General features: G+C 47.3%; 1 protein-coding gene across 6 annotated transcripts in view; it reads right to left on the bottom strand.

Annotated features, from left to right (window-relative positions):
• LOC119979031 (tetraspanin-18-like) overlaps positions 1-13,991 on the bottom strand; it is a 147,498-nt gene that overhangs the window by 34,763 nt on the left and 98,744 nt on the right. Inside the window, exon 1 of one of the 6 annotated variants that reach the window (XM_038821002.1) lies at positions 1,903-2,068. The exons of 3 other annotated variants lie outside the window; for them this stretch is intronic. In XM_038821002.1, coding sequence (XP_038676930.1) covers positions 1,903-1,960 — 58 coding nt within the window. In that variant the 5' untranslated portion in view covers positions 1,961-2,068. Of the gene's footprint in view, positions 1-1,607; positions 1,628-1,902; positions 2,069-13,991 lie in introns of those variants that run through there. 2 more of the 6 variants (XM_038821001.1, XM_038821006.1) reach the window with 2 other exon arrangements.

Raw genomic sequence — 13,991 nt, 5'->3', positions numbered from 1 at the left:
GATGACCAAGCCCTCCAATTCCGATCCATTGCACCCCTCCCAGGACCATTAAGGGGGTTCCCTTTGTTCTCGCCTTCCCACCCTACTGGCCTCTGTATTCAACGAATCATCTTCTGCCATGTCTGCCAGCTCCAGCATGATGCAGTCACCAAACAGAGCTTTCCCTGCCCTCCCCTTTCAGTATCGCATAAGGACAATTCCCTCCCTGGCACCCTAGGCCACTCTCAATCGCCTCGGCTCTAACACCCACGCCCTTTCCTACGACATCTTTCCGTGCAAGAGGAAAAGATGCAACACCGATCCTTTCACCTTCTTCCCTTCTCACTGTCCAAGGCCCAAAACACCACTTCCAAATGAAATTGTACTTCTGTCAATTTAGTGTACTCTAATCTGTTGTTTCCAATGGGGTCCCCTCTACCTTGGGAGACCATAGGCAGTTTGGGTGACTGCTTTGCGGAACACCTGCATTCAGTCCACAAGCATCACCTCAAGATTCCAGTCGGTTGCTATGTTAATCCTCCACCTTACTCCCATGCTGATCTTTCTGCCCATGGCCTGCTCGTGTTCCAGTGAAGCTCAACACTCGCTCAATTCGCACCCTATCTTTCGACGTAGCAATTTACAGACCTCTGGACTCAACACTGAGTTCAATCATTTTAGATCATGAGCTCAGCTTTCAACTTGTTCTTGTGTTTTTTTTTGTTTTGCTGGGTCGGTCTTCACCTTGTTTCTTTCTTTGTCTCTTCATGTTGCATTCTGATAGTTTCTATGGAGCAAGTCATGCCTCTTTGGGCGCAACCTTTATTTATTTACTATATCCATTACCACTCTCTTTGACTGTTGTATCATGAACGTTTTGTGATATAATCTCCCCTGCCCCCCCCCCCCCCCATCCCCCACCCATCACAGACCTTCTCCTTTGTCCTGCCCACAGGCTTAAAACCTCCTATATTTCTATCTTTCTTCCATTTTGAAGAAAAGTCATTGACCAGGGAATGTCCAGGGAAGTGTATCTGGGCAATACCCCAAAGATGTGCTGGGAAACACGACTTCCCCACCTCGCCACTTGCCCACGTCACCACTTGCCCACCCCCCCCCCCCCCCCCCCCCCCCCCCCACCCCCAGCCTCCACCCTGGAGATTCCCACATAAGGAAGTTCAAACTTCCTTTGCCCTGTCCTGGGAATAATCTGATAATGCGATTTCATTTGTAAACTTTGGATGGTTCTGATTGTCACACAGCAATAATTACCGAGAAAAAGATGAGAAGCAGTAAAATTACTTCTAACTTCTGGGTAACTGTTGCACTAACTCCAGCCACCCCCCACCCCCCACCCCCCCCCCCCCCCCCCCTCCACCCCTCTCCTTCCACCTCTACCATCCCAACCCAAACACACCCCCATGCAAACCGTACAGTCCCCCACTAACCTCCCCCCCCCCACACAACTGACTACCCCTGCCCACCCAACATCGGCCCCACATTTGACCGCCTGACCAGGCCAAAACCTCACCCTGACACAATCTCACCTCGAACACTCTACCTCACTATCCCCACCACTAGCTATCTTCAAGCTGTGTAATTAGGAGAGGAGTGGCAATCCAACTCACTTGTCACTTCACCGGAAGACCATCAGTCTATACCTCTCCACAGATGCTTCCTGACTGGCCAAATCTCTTCAACTTTTTTTGTTCTTATGTGTAATGGAATGGTGGCTATTATATCTAGATGGATAGAATACAATGATGTTGAAGTAATGTTTCAGCCATTGAAAGCCCTGGCTGGACCACACCCAGAGTACTGTGAACAGTTCTACACATCAAAGCTAAGGAAGAATATATTGGGCTAAACCTTCTAAGGAGCAGCTATCACTATTGGATTGCCACTCCACCCCTGCTTACTCACCTTGCACTGGAGCTCCACATTTCTTGCTCAAACTCCTGAACCAGGCCTCCTGAGACATGTGGGAGTGTACCTACGCATGGAATCCTTCCTTTGTAGTGTAGGGATGTCTCTGAAAGCCAAGCCACGTCCCCTTTTTACAACACTAGCCATCATATACCGGTAAGTTTAAATGTCCCAGCCACTTTGACAAGCTACGGAGAGAAAGTAAGTGTGGAAGGTAAGTTGCTGAGAGGGTAGGATGACAGGTGGGGGGTGAGGGTGAAGGTGCAGAGTGCCAGGTAAGTGAGCGAGAGGACATGTGGGTTGACAAGAGTCAGTGGGATATTTGGAGTTTGGGGGTAGTAGGGTGATGAAGAGCTGTTAGTTGGGTGCTAGGGGCTGGGAAGTATAGTTGGGTGGTCGGAAAAGTAGCCAAGAATACATAATGGAAGTTAGCTGAGCTTCCAGAGAACTATTATGCTTTGCGCCCCTGGGAAAACATTGTTTGACTGACAGCTCAGACTCTCTGATCGCTGCTGTTAATTTCACAAGTGATTTCAAGGGGTTCTGGATTTTGTTATTGATACATTAAAGGATCTGGATGGTTGACACAATTTTGTCACCTATTTACTTTTTTACCATAGTAGAAATTAATTACCTTTTATAAAGACTTTTTCACACAACCTCCTGCCACTATAGGATTTAGTGGTTGTCTACATTTTATAGTGGACTAGTTGGTATGCAAGTGTCATAGCTTGACATTGGAGGAGTGAGGTGCCATGGGATTGGGAGAAAGGCGAGAGCTTGGTATGGACATATGAGATCCCATAGGGAATTTGTGGAAGGGCATGGCTCGGCATAAGAGGCGTGAAGGGCCATAGGGAATGGTGGGAAGCACGAGGTGATATGGATGGGGCATGGGGAATGTTTGAGGAGTGAAGGGGTATGAGGACAGGAGATTCTTTGTGTGTTTATTTGAACTAGGACCAAAGTGGGCCTTTGAAATGTCCTGCCACAACACCTGGCAGCCTCTGTGGCTGCATCTGAACTTTTTCCCAGCTTGGCTGGCCCGTCTCCAGGCCACATTCCCACCCCTCAGCACTGAAGATCCCACCTTTACAGGCGCATTACCTGAGGTAGACATGACGACAGTAGAAGTCTCTAAAGCGTCGCAGAAAAATGGAGAGGTACGGAGAAGATGGGAGCGTGCGACTGAGAACAATGAAGACAGATATAGCATGGAAGCCAAAATGAAATGGGGTGGCACGATGGTACAGTGGTTAGCACTGCTGCCTCACAGCTCCAGGGACCCGGCCTTGGGTGACTGTCTGTGTGGAGTGTGTACATTCTCCCTGTGTCTACGAGGGTTTCCTCCGGGTGCTCCGGTTTACTCTCTCAGTTCAAAGATGTTCAGCTTCGGTGGATTGCCCTTGATCAATTGCCCCTTAGTGTCTTGGGATGTGCAGATTAGGTTAGGTTATGAGGTTACAGGGATAGGCCGGGGTGGACAGGGGAGTGAACATGGGTCGAGTGCTCATTCAAAGGGTTGGTGCAGACTCAGTGAGCCGAATGGCCTCCTTCTGCACTGCAGAGATTCTATGATTCTATGAAAGACACACAAAAAGAATTCAACAATGGAGACAAACACAGGAATAAACATTTTTAAAATTTTTATCCACGACCAATACCACAGCAGATTGACTGATTTTCCATTTAATCCATATGTGTGGATCACTATTCTACATTCCCCACTGGTTAAATGCTAATACATTCTCAGATACCTACTCTTCTACTGAATATATTTCCTGTTCTCCTCTGTTCAAAGAGTGTTGCCAACACAATCTTCAGTTTTTGTTAATTGTCTTTCATTCTGGCATGTTTTTATTCCAGACCTTTGTTATGAAAGTTATAGCGATGGTCTGCACTTGTTAGTTACTGTTCCCTGATGTTTCCTGGGAACCTGTTTACAAGATAATTGTTTTGGCTCAAGTCTGTATGAATCTGGCATGTGTGACAGTTGTAGCCATTTATTTAGGCTGGTACCAGTGCCTGGGGAATTTATTTTACTTCAGTTCTCCAGCGCCTTTCAGACTGAATATATTATATTTCAATAGCTTGAAATAATCAAAGCCTTATTATTTGGCAGTGATGGAGAAATGCAATTCCTCAGCTATGTGGATGCTGAGATCGAGATATCGAATACAATCATATTTAAGTGTTTCCATTCCAGACATAAGCCCTGAGCGGGCAAATTGTAAAATACTGAGGGCAATTTTTAAAAATTTTGTTTCCAATCTAATTTTCCCCAATCCTTAATCTCGCCTTGTTTTAAATAATGGACACACTTTGCCATTCTGAGCATTAAATTTCATTTTTAGTTAATGTTTCATTGTCTGATTATTTGAGAGGAATTTCAGAAAGAAAGAACTTTCCTTTTTACAGCCCAAAGCACTTCTCGGGCAATGAAATCCTTCTGAAGTGCAATGTAGGAAAAGGCGGGAGGCAACTTGCACACAGCAAGATTCCACAGGCAGCAATGTGGTAAAGGCCTAGCTGATTATCTGTTTTTTGCACAAGTTGGTTGAGCATCATGTTCCTCTGAAAGGAATAATTTTGAATTGAGAGCCAGGTAGGGAAGGCAGGGAGATGAGCCCATCAAGCATGAACACCTACACATGAGAGCAGACATTTTCCTTTATTTAATAACATTAGGGGAAGACACCATTAATGTTAACATGAGGCATTCCTGCTTTATACACATTTCAATTTTTCACTATCATTGATGAACAGAAGAAAATATATTCAACAGGTCACTTCTTACTTAATTATTATTGAAGATAAATTTGCCTTTTTTATCGAATATATCTCCTTCTTTCCTGACTTGTATTGAAGTAGAGCTGTATTGGTGCTGGTTGAGCATCTCACCAAGAGGACATTTTTCATGTAAGGCTCTGATTGGTGAGTGTAAGAAGAGCTCAATCCTGCCTCATATCCAAGCATGGAAACAGGGGTTATCAGAAAGTGACTAGGAACAGGAATGTCAACCATTTCCACAGCTCGTTTCTTTAAAAATTATTTCATGGGATATGGGCGTTGCTGGTTCGACCAGCATTTATTGCCCATCCCTAGTTGCTCTTGAGAAGGTGGTGATGAGGCGCCTTCTTGAATGACTGCAGTCCACAGTGCTGAAAGGGAAGGAGTTCCAGGGATCTGATCCAGCAACAGTGAAGGAACGGCAATATAGTTCCAAATCAGGATGGTTAGTGACTTGGAGGGGAACTTGCAGTTGGTGACGTTCCCATGAGTCAGCTGCCCATGTCCTTCTAGGTGATACAGGTCGCGAGTTCGGAAGGTGCCATTGCGGGAGAATTGAAGAATTGCTGCAAGTGTATCTTATAGTCCATGCTGCTGCCATGGTGAAGGGAGTGAATTAGGTGGTGGATGGGGTGCCAATCAAGTGGCCTGCATTGTCTTGGATAGTGTCAAGCTACTTGAGTGTTGCTGGAGCCTCAATCATCCAGGGAAGTGGGAGTATTCCATCACGCTGCTGACTTTTGCCTTGTAGATTATGGACAGGATTTGGGGAATCAAGAGGTGAGTTACTCACTTCAGAGTTCCCAGTCTGACCTGCCCATTTACCTACAAAATTTATATGGTTATATAGTTGATCCAGCTTAGCTTCTGGTCAATGGTTGTTGTGATATTGCTTTGTCATGCATGTAGCTTAACATACTAATTGACATATTGCTGAATATGTAAATTGTTTGGTATACATCATCACAGTAAGTGACGCAAGTTAACATGTGTGATAGTAGCTGGAACAGTCTTGGTCGGTAAGGAACACATAGAACATAGAACATAGAACGATACAGCGCAGTACAGGCCCTTCGGCCCACGATGTTGCACCGACATGGGAAGTCAAAAACTAAAGGCCATCTAACCTACACTATGCCATTATCATCCATCTGCTTATCCAATAAACTTTTAAATGCCCTCAATGTTGGCGAGTTCACTACTGTTGCAGGTAGGGCATTCCACGGCCTCACCACTCTTTGTGTAAAAAACCTACCTCTGACGTCTGTCCTATATCTATTACCCCTCAATTTAAGGCTATGTCCCCTCGTGCTAGCCACCTCCATCCACGGGAGAAAGCTCTCACTGTCCACCCTATCTAACCCTCTGATCATTTTGTATGCCTCTATTAAGTCACCTCTTAACCTTCTTCTCTCTAACGAAAACAACCTCAAGTCCATCAGCCTTTCCTCATAAGATTTTCCCTCCATACCAGGCAACATCCTGGTAAATCTCCTCTGCACCCGTTCCAAAGCTTCCACGTCCTTCCTATAATGAGGCGACCAGAACTGTACGCAATACTCCAAATGCATGTATGAAGAACGTTCCACGATTACCGTCATTCTGCAATAACGAACACTTCATTTAGATTACCAATCATTGTCCTTGGGCAGGATTTTCCAGTTGTGCTGCCCCAAGACCACAAAATCCCACCAGGGTCAATGGACCTTTAAATGTTCCGTCAAACTTCCCAACCCACCTGCAAAAATTCCCGGAACATTTATCCGTAGTGTTTGGTACAATTGTTTCAAGAGCCAATAACACAACATAGTGGCAGCGGTGCATAACATGGTAGCAGCGGTGTACAAGTTGGTAGAAACAAATCACATTCAGTGGCTGTGATCATAACGCGGTGCATCGTTGGGCAACTGGAGAAGCCATAAAGCCTGGGATAACATTGCCAAACGACTGGGAGAAGCAGCTGCAGCAAAGCTTGGGATGCAGTATTAAAATCATCCTCATTAATCAATACTCCAAGAGAGTGAGCAATTGAAGGGGAAAGTGTAATGTCGACCAGAAAAGCAACATTCTGACAGAATCGAGTTGGAAAAGCCAACATGTACTGGGGCCACAAAACTGCAGAGCAATTAGGTATTGTTGGCTTTTCCCACTGGAAAGAGTCTCGTTAGCGGAGTCTCCCCTTGCAAAGCCTGAAAAGAAATGTTGATGCCATGACAACAAAAAATCCAATTATGAATTGAATTATGAAAGTCTTTATGGCATAAACACTGTCCGAGGCAGACCAGAAAGACCCATCTAAACTCTGGATAATGCTGGAGATCAATTAGAATCATAGAATTACTACAGTGCAGAAGGAAGCCATTTGGCCCATCGAGCCAGCACTGGCCCTCTGAAGGAGAAACCTACCTGGGCCTAGTCCTCCACCCTATTCCTGTAACTCCGCCTAACCTGCACATCTTTGGACACCAAGGGGCAATTTTATCATGGCCAATCCACCTAACCTGCACGTCTTTGGGCTGTGGGAGGAAACCAGAGCACCCGAAGGAGAGCCACGCAGACATGGGGAGAAAATGCAAACTCCACACAGTCACCCAAGGCCAGAATTGAACCCATGTCCTTGGCACTGTGAGGCAGCAGTGCTAACCACTGTGCCACCATGCCACTCTTAGTAAGAGTTAAAGTCAACTTTAGAATCCATTGACTCAAACAGATGGCACATAGACAACAGTGCAAAAAAACTATTGGTTATTCTGATACGAGGTGTCAGGACAAATGCAAAGACTGAGATTTTATAGATGCAGAACTCTCCAAGTGAATGATGGAGCTGCTTCTTGGTATCATCCCTATGCATCTGGATCCTTGACTTCCTCACCAGCAGACCGCAATCTGTCAGGATAGGCAACAACACCTCCTCCACAATAGGCCTCAACACTGGGACCCCGCAAGGGTGTGTGCTCATTCCTCATTGCGACTGTGTGGCAATATTTAACTCCAATTCAATCTATAACTTTGCGGATGATACAACTGTGGTGGGTCGTATCTCAAAAAATGACGAATCAGACTAGAGAACGGGGATAGATCACTTAGTTGCATGAAAACAACCCGTCTCTAAACGTCGGAAAGACCAGGGAACTAATCATCGGCTTCAGGAAGCGTAGCACGACAAATCCCCCCCCCCCCCCCATCTGTGTCAATGGCTCCAAAGTGGAGATAGTCAATAGCTTTAAGTTCCTGGGGGTCACAATCACCAACAGTCTGTCCACTCACGTTGACGCAACTGTCAAGAGAGCCCAACAACGTCTCTACTTCCTGCAGAAGCTAAAGAAATTCTGCATATCTGCATTGACTCTCACAAACTTCTACAGATGTGCCATAGAGAGCATCCTATCTGGCTGCATCGCTGCTTGGTATGGCAACTGCTCGGCCCAAGATCGCAAGAAACTGCAGTGTGGTGAACTCAGCCCAACGCATCACACAAACTTGGCACCCCCACATTGATTCTGTATACACCTCCTGCTGTCTCAGGACGTCAGACAGCATTATCAGAGACTCCTCCCACTCAGGCAGTGCCTTCTTCCAGACCCTTCCATCAGGCAGAAGATACAGAAGTCTGAAGACCCGCACATCCAGACATAGGAACAGTTTCTTCCCCACAGCGACTAGACTCCTCAAAGACACTCCCTCGGACTGATCTGTTCCCTGTAAGAACACTATTCACAACGTCCTATGTCGCCCTTGCTCATGTATTTGTTTTGTTTGGCCCCTTGTTCCGCATTGTAACCAGTCACTGTTTGTCAATGTACCATGGGCCAATGTACTCTGTCGATTATTCTTTTTGTCTACTATGTACGAACTGTGTACGTTCCCTTGGCTGCAGAAAAATACTTCTCACTGTACTTCAGTACAGGTGACAATAAATCAAATCAATCAATCATTCCCAATTAAGGCCTTCCGAAAGGATCTGCCTTACACGAGACAAGGACAGGACATCGACAGTCTTCTTAAAGGCAACAGGAAATATGAGGCTATGGTCGAGGGCAGGCAATATCTGCAATATCTGCAAGCACTTCGAACAACAATAACTATCGATGAGGGAGCCAAGGCACCCAGGCAGGGAAAAGCATGTGGCAAGTGAAGCCTAATGCATGAGCCATTTAACTGTCCTGCATTTAGGGACAGCTGTGTGGTCTAACGGGACACTGGGAATAATTGTGTAAAAAGTCTAGCAGCAAGCAGAAGGCATGTGTTCAAGAGTGGCAAAGAAAGAACTGAGCGAGAGGGACACGAGATCGAAAGTGAACAAGCTTTCCATACAGTGACAGATGTGCAGCTTGTGGCTGTAATCACCAAACTGGAAGCTTCAGTTGAGATCATGTGTCCGAGTAAAAGAGGCAAGCACAAGCTATGGCTGAAGATAGATACTGGCGCATGTGTCAACATTTGACTTCTGCGGATACTCAAAGGCGTGTACTTGACGAAGTGGGAGTCTACGTTACAGTCGACAAATGTAGTAAAGCTTGGGAGCTGAAATATCAGGACTTGGACTCACCTGTGAATGGACGCCCAGGTCATCGCACTGCTTTTGTTGCTCAAGAACTCCGGCAATATGACATCCACGTCGCAACTCTGAGTAAAGCCCGCTGAGCTGCAGCGGAGCAGCTCAAGGAACTCCGAGGCTTTCCTTTCTCCCGGAGAGGAAAATCAGAAGAGTGCAGAGATCACGGAATTTGGTTTTCCCTCAAGATTAAAGTTGTGAGCCAGTTTCATGAGTTCCCCCTTGGAAGAAATGAACGCCTCATGGATCTTGGTCGCAGACTGGCAAGGTGCCAATTTACCACCGTGATCAGTGCATGTGCCCCAACACCAGATGCCAACAATGAAATTAAGATTTCTGTGCCAAACGTGACCATGTTCCCTGTGGATCGTCGAAGGAGGACAAGGCTTATTCTTCCCAGAGACTACAATGCCAGAGTTGGAAGAGATTCCAATCTCTGGAATGGAACTATTGGTAGGGAAGGAATTGGAATTCCAACGGCATTCTCCTCCTTACTAAATGAGCAGAGCATTTGTTTACCATCACCAAAAGTCTGTTTCACAAGAAGAACCAAGAAGTACAAAATGTCATGGCAACATCCACGGTCCAAGCACTGGCGCCTGATCGATTACATCATCATTGTGCCTGGAACCGCAAAGGTTGCCTACGCCACCAGAGCAATTAACAGGGGCAGGTGACGGCTCGGCTGATCACCAACTTATTTGTCCATGAAACCGGCTCCCAAACGACAAGTGTGACAGAAGAGATGTTCACGAATGATCATCATTGAAGCTCTGAAGGATCCAATCGAAAGAGTCTAATGCCAACAATGCCTGAGGGGAAAACTTTCAAACCTCAATCAAGAAGATTATCCACAGTGTTTGTGATGTTCTTAAGTCCAGTATCGTTAATGCCTGCAAATAAATACTTGGATTCTCTGCCAGGAAACATCAGGATTGGTTTGATGAAAATAATCAGAATATCAATGATCGTACGTGCAAGGTTTACTGTGTCTGGCAGAATGACCCTGAACTTAAAGCGAATCGGACAGGTTTATCAAAAAGCAAAGACTGAAGAAAAGATGTACCCACAACATGAAGAACACATGGTGGACAGACAAGGCAAAGGAAATTCAACATCTCGCTGACATGAATCATATCTGTGGCTTCTTCACTGCCACAAAAAGCAGGTCCTCTGAAGCTGGAGGACAGGGGGGCGATTTGATCAAGGTAGGGGAAGCTGTAAAGTCCTGCTGGAGGGAGCATTTTGAAGACCTTTTCAATTGTGAATCAACTGTTGATGAGAATGTTTCCAACGCCATTCTACAACACCCAGTTAGAGCTGAGCCCAGAATTCTGGAGGTGATGAAAGCCACCATGCCACTGAGGAACAACAAAGCAGCAAATGGTGATGGAATCCCCACTGAAACCATCAAGCATGTAGGAGAGACACTAACATTTATAGTTCCATGTCCTTTTCCTACAGATCTGGAATGAAGAGGAAGGCCTGAATAATCTCAAGGACACCAGGATTGAGACGATCTTCAAGAAAGGGGAGAAATCCAACTGTGCAAATTACAGAGACATCTCCTGGCTTTCTGTTTCAGGAAAGATCATTACAAGATCATTACAAGAACCCTTCTGAACTGATCTATTACACTTGCTGAGGGGCTACTCTCCGAATCTCAATGCAGGTTTCGGTCATCAAGAGGCACAGCTGATATGGGACGGAATTCTCCGCTCCCCACGCGGCGTAGGAGAATTGTGGGAGGGCCTCCCGACATTTTTTACTCCCCCCCCTGGCGCCCCCGCGATTCTCCCCCCCCCCCCCCCCCTCGGAAAAATCGCCGCTCGCCGTTTTTCACGGCGAATGGCGATTCTCCGAGCCCGATGGGCCGAGCGGCCGGCACTTCACGCACGTTTCACCACGGCAGCAACCACACCTGGGGCATCTAGGGGCCCGATTGGGGCGGGAGCACCGCGACTGTGCTCCGGAGGGGACAGGACCGCTATCGGTGCCCACCGATCACGGGCCTGCGTCCAAAACGGACACACTCTTTCCCCTCCGCCGCCCGGCAAGATCAAGCCGCCATGTCTTGCCGGGCGGCGGTGGAGAAAGACGGCACCGCGAAGCGCCATTCGGGCATCATTTCCGGCGGCCGAGGTCGCGGCCGGGAACGACGGGGGCCCGCTCCTAGCCCCCCCCGGGTGGGGGTGAATTAGGTGCGGGGAGCGGGCCCCGAGGCCGCCGTGAACCTCGGCCGATTTTTGGAGCCGGCGGAGAATACCGCCTATGATATTTACAGCTTTCCAACCACAAGACAAATGTCACAAATAGCATCAACCTCTCTACATAGAATCATAGAATGTACAGTGCAGAAGGAGGCCGTTCAGCCCATCAAGTCTGCACTGGTCCTTGGAAAAAGCACACTACTTAAGCCCATACCTCCACCCTATCCCCATAACGCCTCTTACTGTTTCGGACTCTAAGGGGCAATTTAGCATGGCCAATCCACCTAACCTGCACTTCTTTGGATTGTGGGAGGAAACCGGAGCACCCGGAGGAAACCCACGTAGACACGGGGAGAAAGTGCAAACTCCACACAGTCACCCGAGGGCGGAATTGAACCCAGGTCCCTGGACCTGTGAGGCAGCAGTGCTAACCACTGGGCCACCGTGCCGCCATAGCGTTCTTTGCCTTGAGAAAGGCCTTTGACTCTGTAAATTGTGAGGCACCCTGGAATATTCTGCTGAAGCATGGATGTTCTCCAAAATGTGTTATCATTTTCACCTGTTACATGATAATATGTGAGCAGTGATCCTTCACAACGGATCCATTACAGCTCCTTTTCAGTTTGAGACAAGAGTCAAACAATTTATGTAATTGCTTCAACTTCTTTCGATCTTCCTTGCTGCCATGCACCAGCTGATTAAAGACAAGCTTCCTGCTGGATTGCAGCTTCTTTATCGAATGGACGGCAAACAATTTAATCTCAGACGACTCCAATCAAAAACTAAGACCACCCCAGCCTCAGTCGTGAGCTCCAATATGCTGATAGTGCTGCAGTAATTGTTGTCTTGTAAACAGATCTCCAGAGAATCACCAACATATTTACTGAAGAATACGAGAAGTTGGCACTTCCGATTGGCAAGTGCCCGCGATCTGTAGGGGGCCTACCTCCTTCCACGTGGGCCCGCTCGGTAGGTCTCCGACATGTTGCTCCACGCCGGCGCGGAGACGGAAACCACGCGCATGCGCGGACCCACACCGGCCGTGCAGAGCCGCCTTTTGGAGCCAGAGCAGCACAAAGGCGGCATGCTGGACCCCTGGAGACCGCTGAATTGCTGGGCCAGGAGGCCCGTTGACGCCGGCATACACCACTCCGGTGTTTACACCGGCGGTAACACTTGGCCGGTATTTCGGAGAATCCTTAAATCCCGTTTAAGACAGGGATGAGAAGAAATGTTTTTTGTTCGAGGGCATGAATCCTGGAACTCTGTTCCCCAGAGAACGGTGGAGGCAGTCATTGAACATTTTTAAAGCAGAGGTAGTTAAATTCCTGACTAACATGGAAGTCAATGGTTATGGGAGTATGGAGAATGTGGAGTTGAGGCCACAATCAGATCAACCAACATCTTATTAAATGTGCTATGATGATGGAGGGGAAAAGCCATGGAGTAAATATATGGAAATATTGGACTTAAGGCGACCTGAATTTTATCATTTAAAATGGACAGAAACACTGATGCTGGCTGAGAATGTGTAATTAGCCAGTGACAGGAATTGCTGCAGGGTAATTCTCTTCTTTTTTGGAAAATATTTTATTGAGGCATTTATAATTGTAACATATTTAACATTTTAAGCAGAGAGATCCAACACGCACAAGAACCCCAGAATAATGCACCCAACTCCCCCATCCCGAAACCTTAACTAATAATACATTAGATTCCCAGCCCTTATCCATCCCTTTCATGCCTCCCCAGACCCCTGCTGACAGTCAATTTTCCTTGAAGAATTCAATGAACGGCTGCCACCTCCGAGCAAACCCCTGTAACAAACCCCTTAAGGCAAATATTAATTTTCTCTAGCCTGAGAAACCCTGCCATGTCACTGACCCAAACCCCCAAGTTTAGAGGCTCCGAGACCCTCCATCCCAGCAAAATCCGTCTCCGGGTCACCAGGAAGGCAAAAGGCCAAAACGTTGGCCTCTCTCCCCCCTGGGCTCCCGGATCTTCCAACACTCCAAATATTACCACCTCTGGACTCGGAGTCACCCTCCCTTCCAGGGCCTCTGACATGACATCTGAGAATCCCTGCTAAAATCCCCTCAGCCTCGGACATGCCCAGAACATATGTGCATGATTCTCAGGACTTCCCCCACACTGACCGCACCTGTCCTCCACCTCCTCAAAAAACCTACTCATCCGGGCCACAGTCATATGAGCCTTGTGGACCACATTGAACTGGATCAGGCTGAGCCTGGCACATGACGAGGATTCATTGACTCTCTTCAGGGCCTTCTCCCATAACCCGACTTCCAACTCTCCTCCCAACTCTTCTTCCCAATTCCTCTTCATCTCCCCAATTGGAACGCCTTCCCACTCCATCAGTTCCTCGTATATTTCTGAGACCCTCCCCTCCCCGACCCCTGTTTCAGACACAACCTTATCCTGTAGTCCCCTTCGAGGGAGGCGAGGGAAGCTTGGAACCTGCCTCTGGACAAAATCTCAAACCTGCAGGTTCCGGAACCCCTAACCACCCG

Source organism: Scyliorhinus canicula, chromosome 15 (genome assembly GCF_902713615.1).
Source record: "Scyliorhinus canicula chromosome 15, sScyCan1.1, whole genome shotgun sequence".
Classification (NCBI taxonomy): Eukaryota; Metazoa; Chordata; class Chondrichthyes; order Carcharhiniformes; family Scyliorhinidae; genus Scyliorhinus; species Scyliorhinus canicula.
The sequence above is the reverse complement of the archived record's forward strand: the minus strand, read 5'-3'. Positions and strand labels throughout refer to the sequence as shown.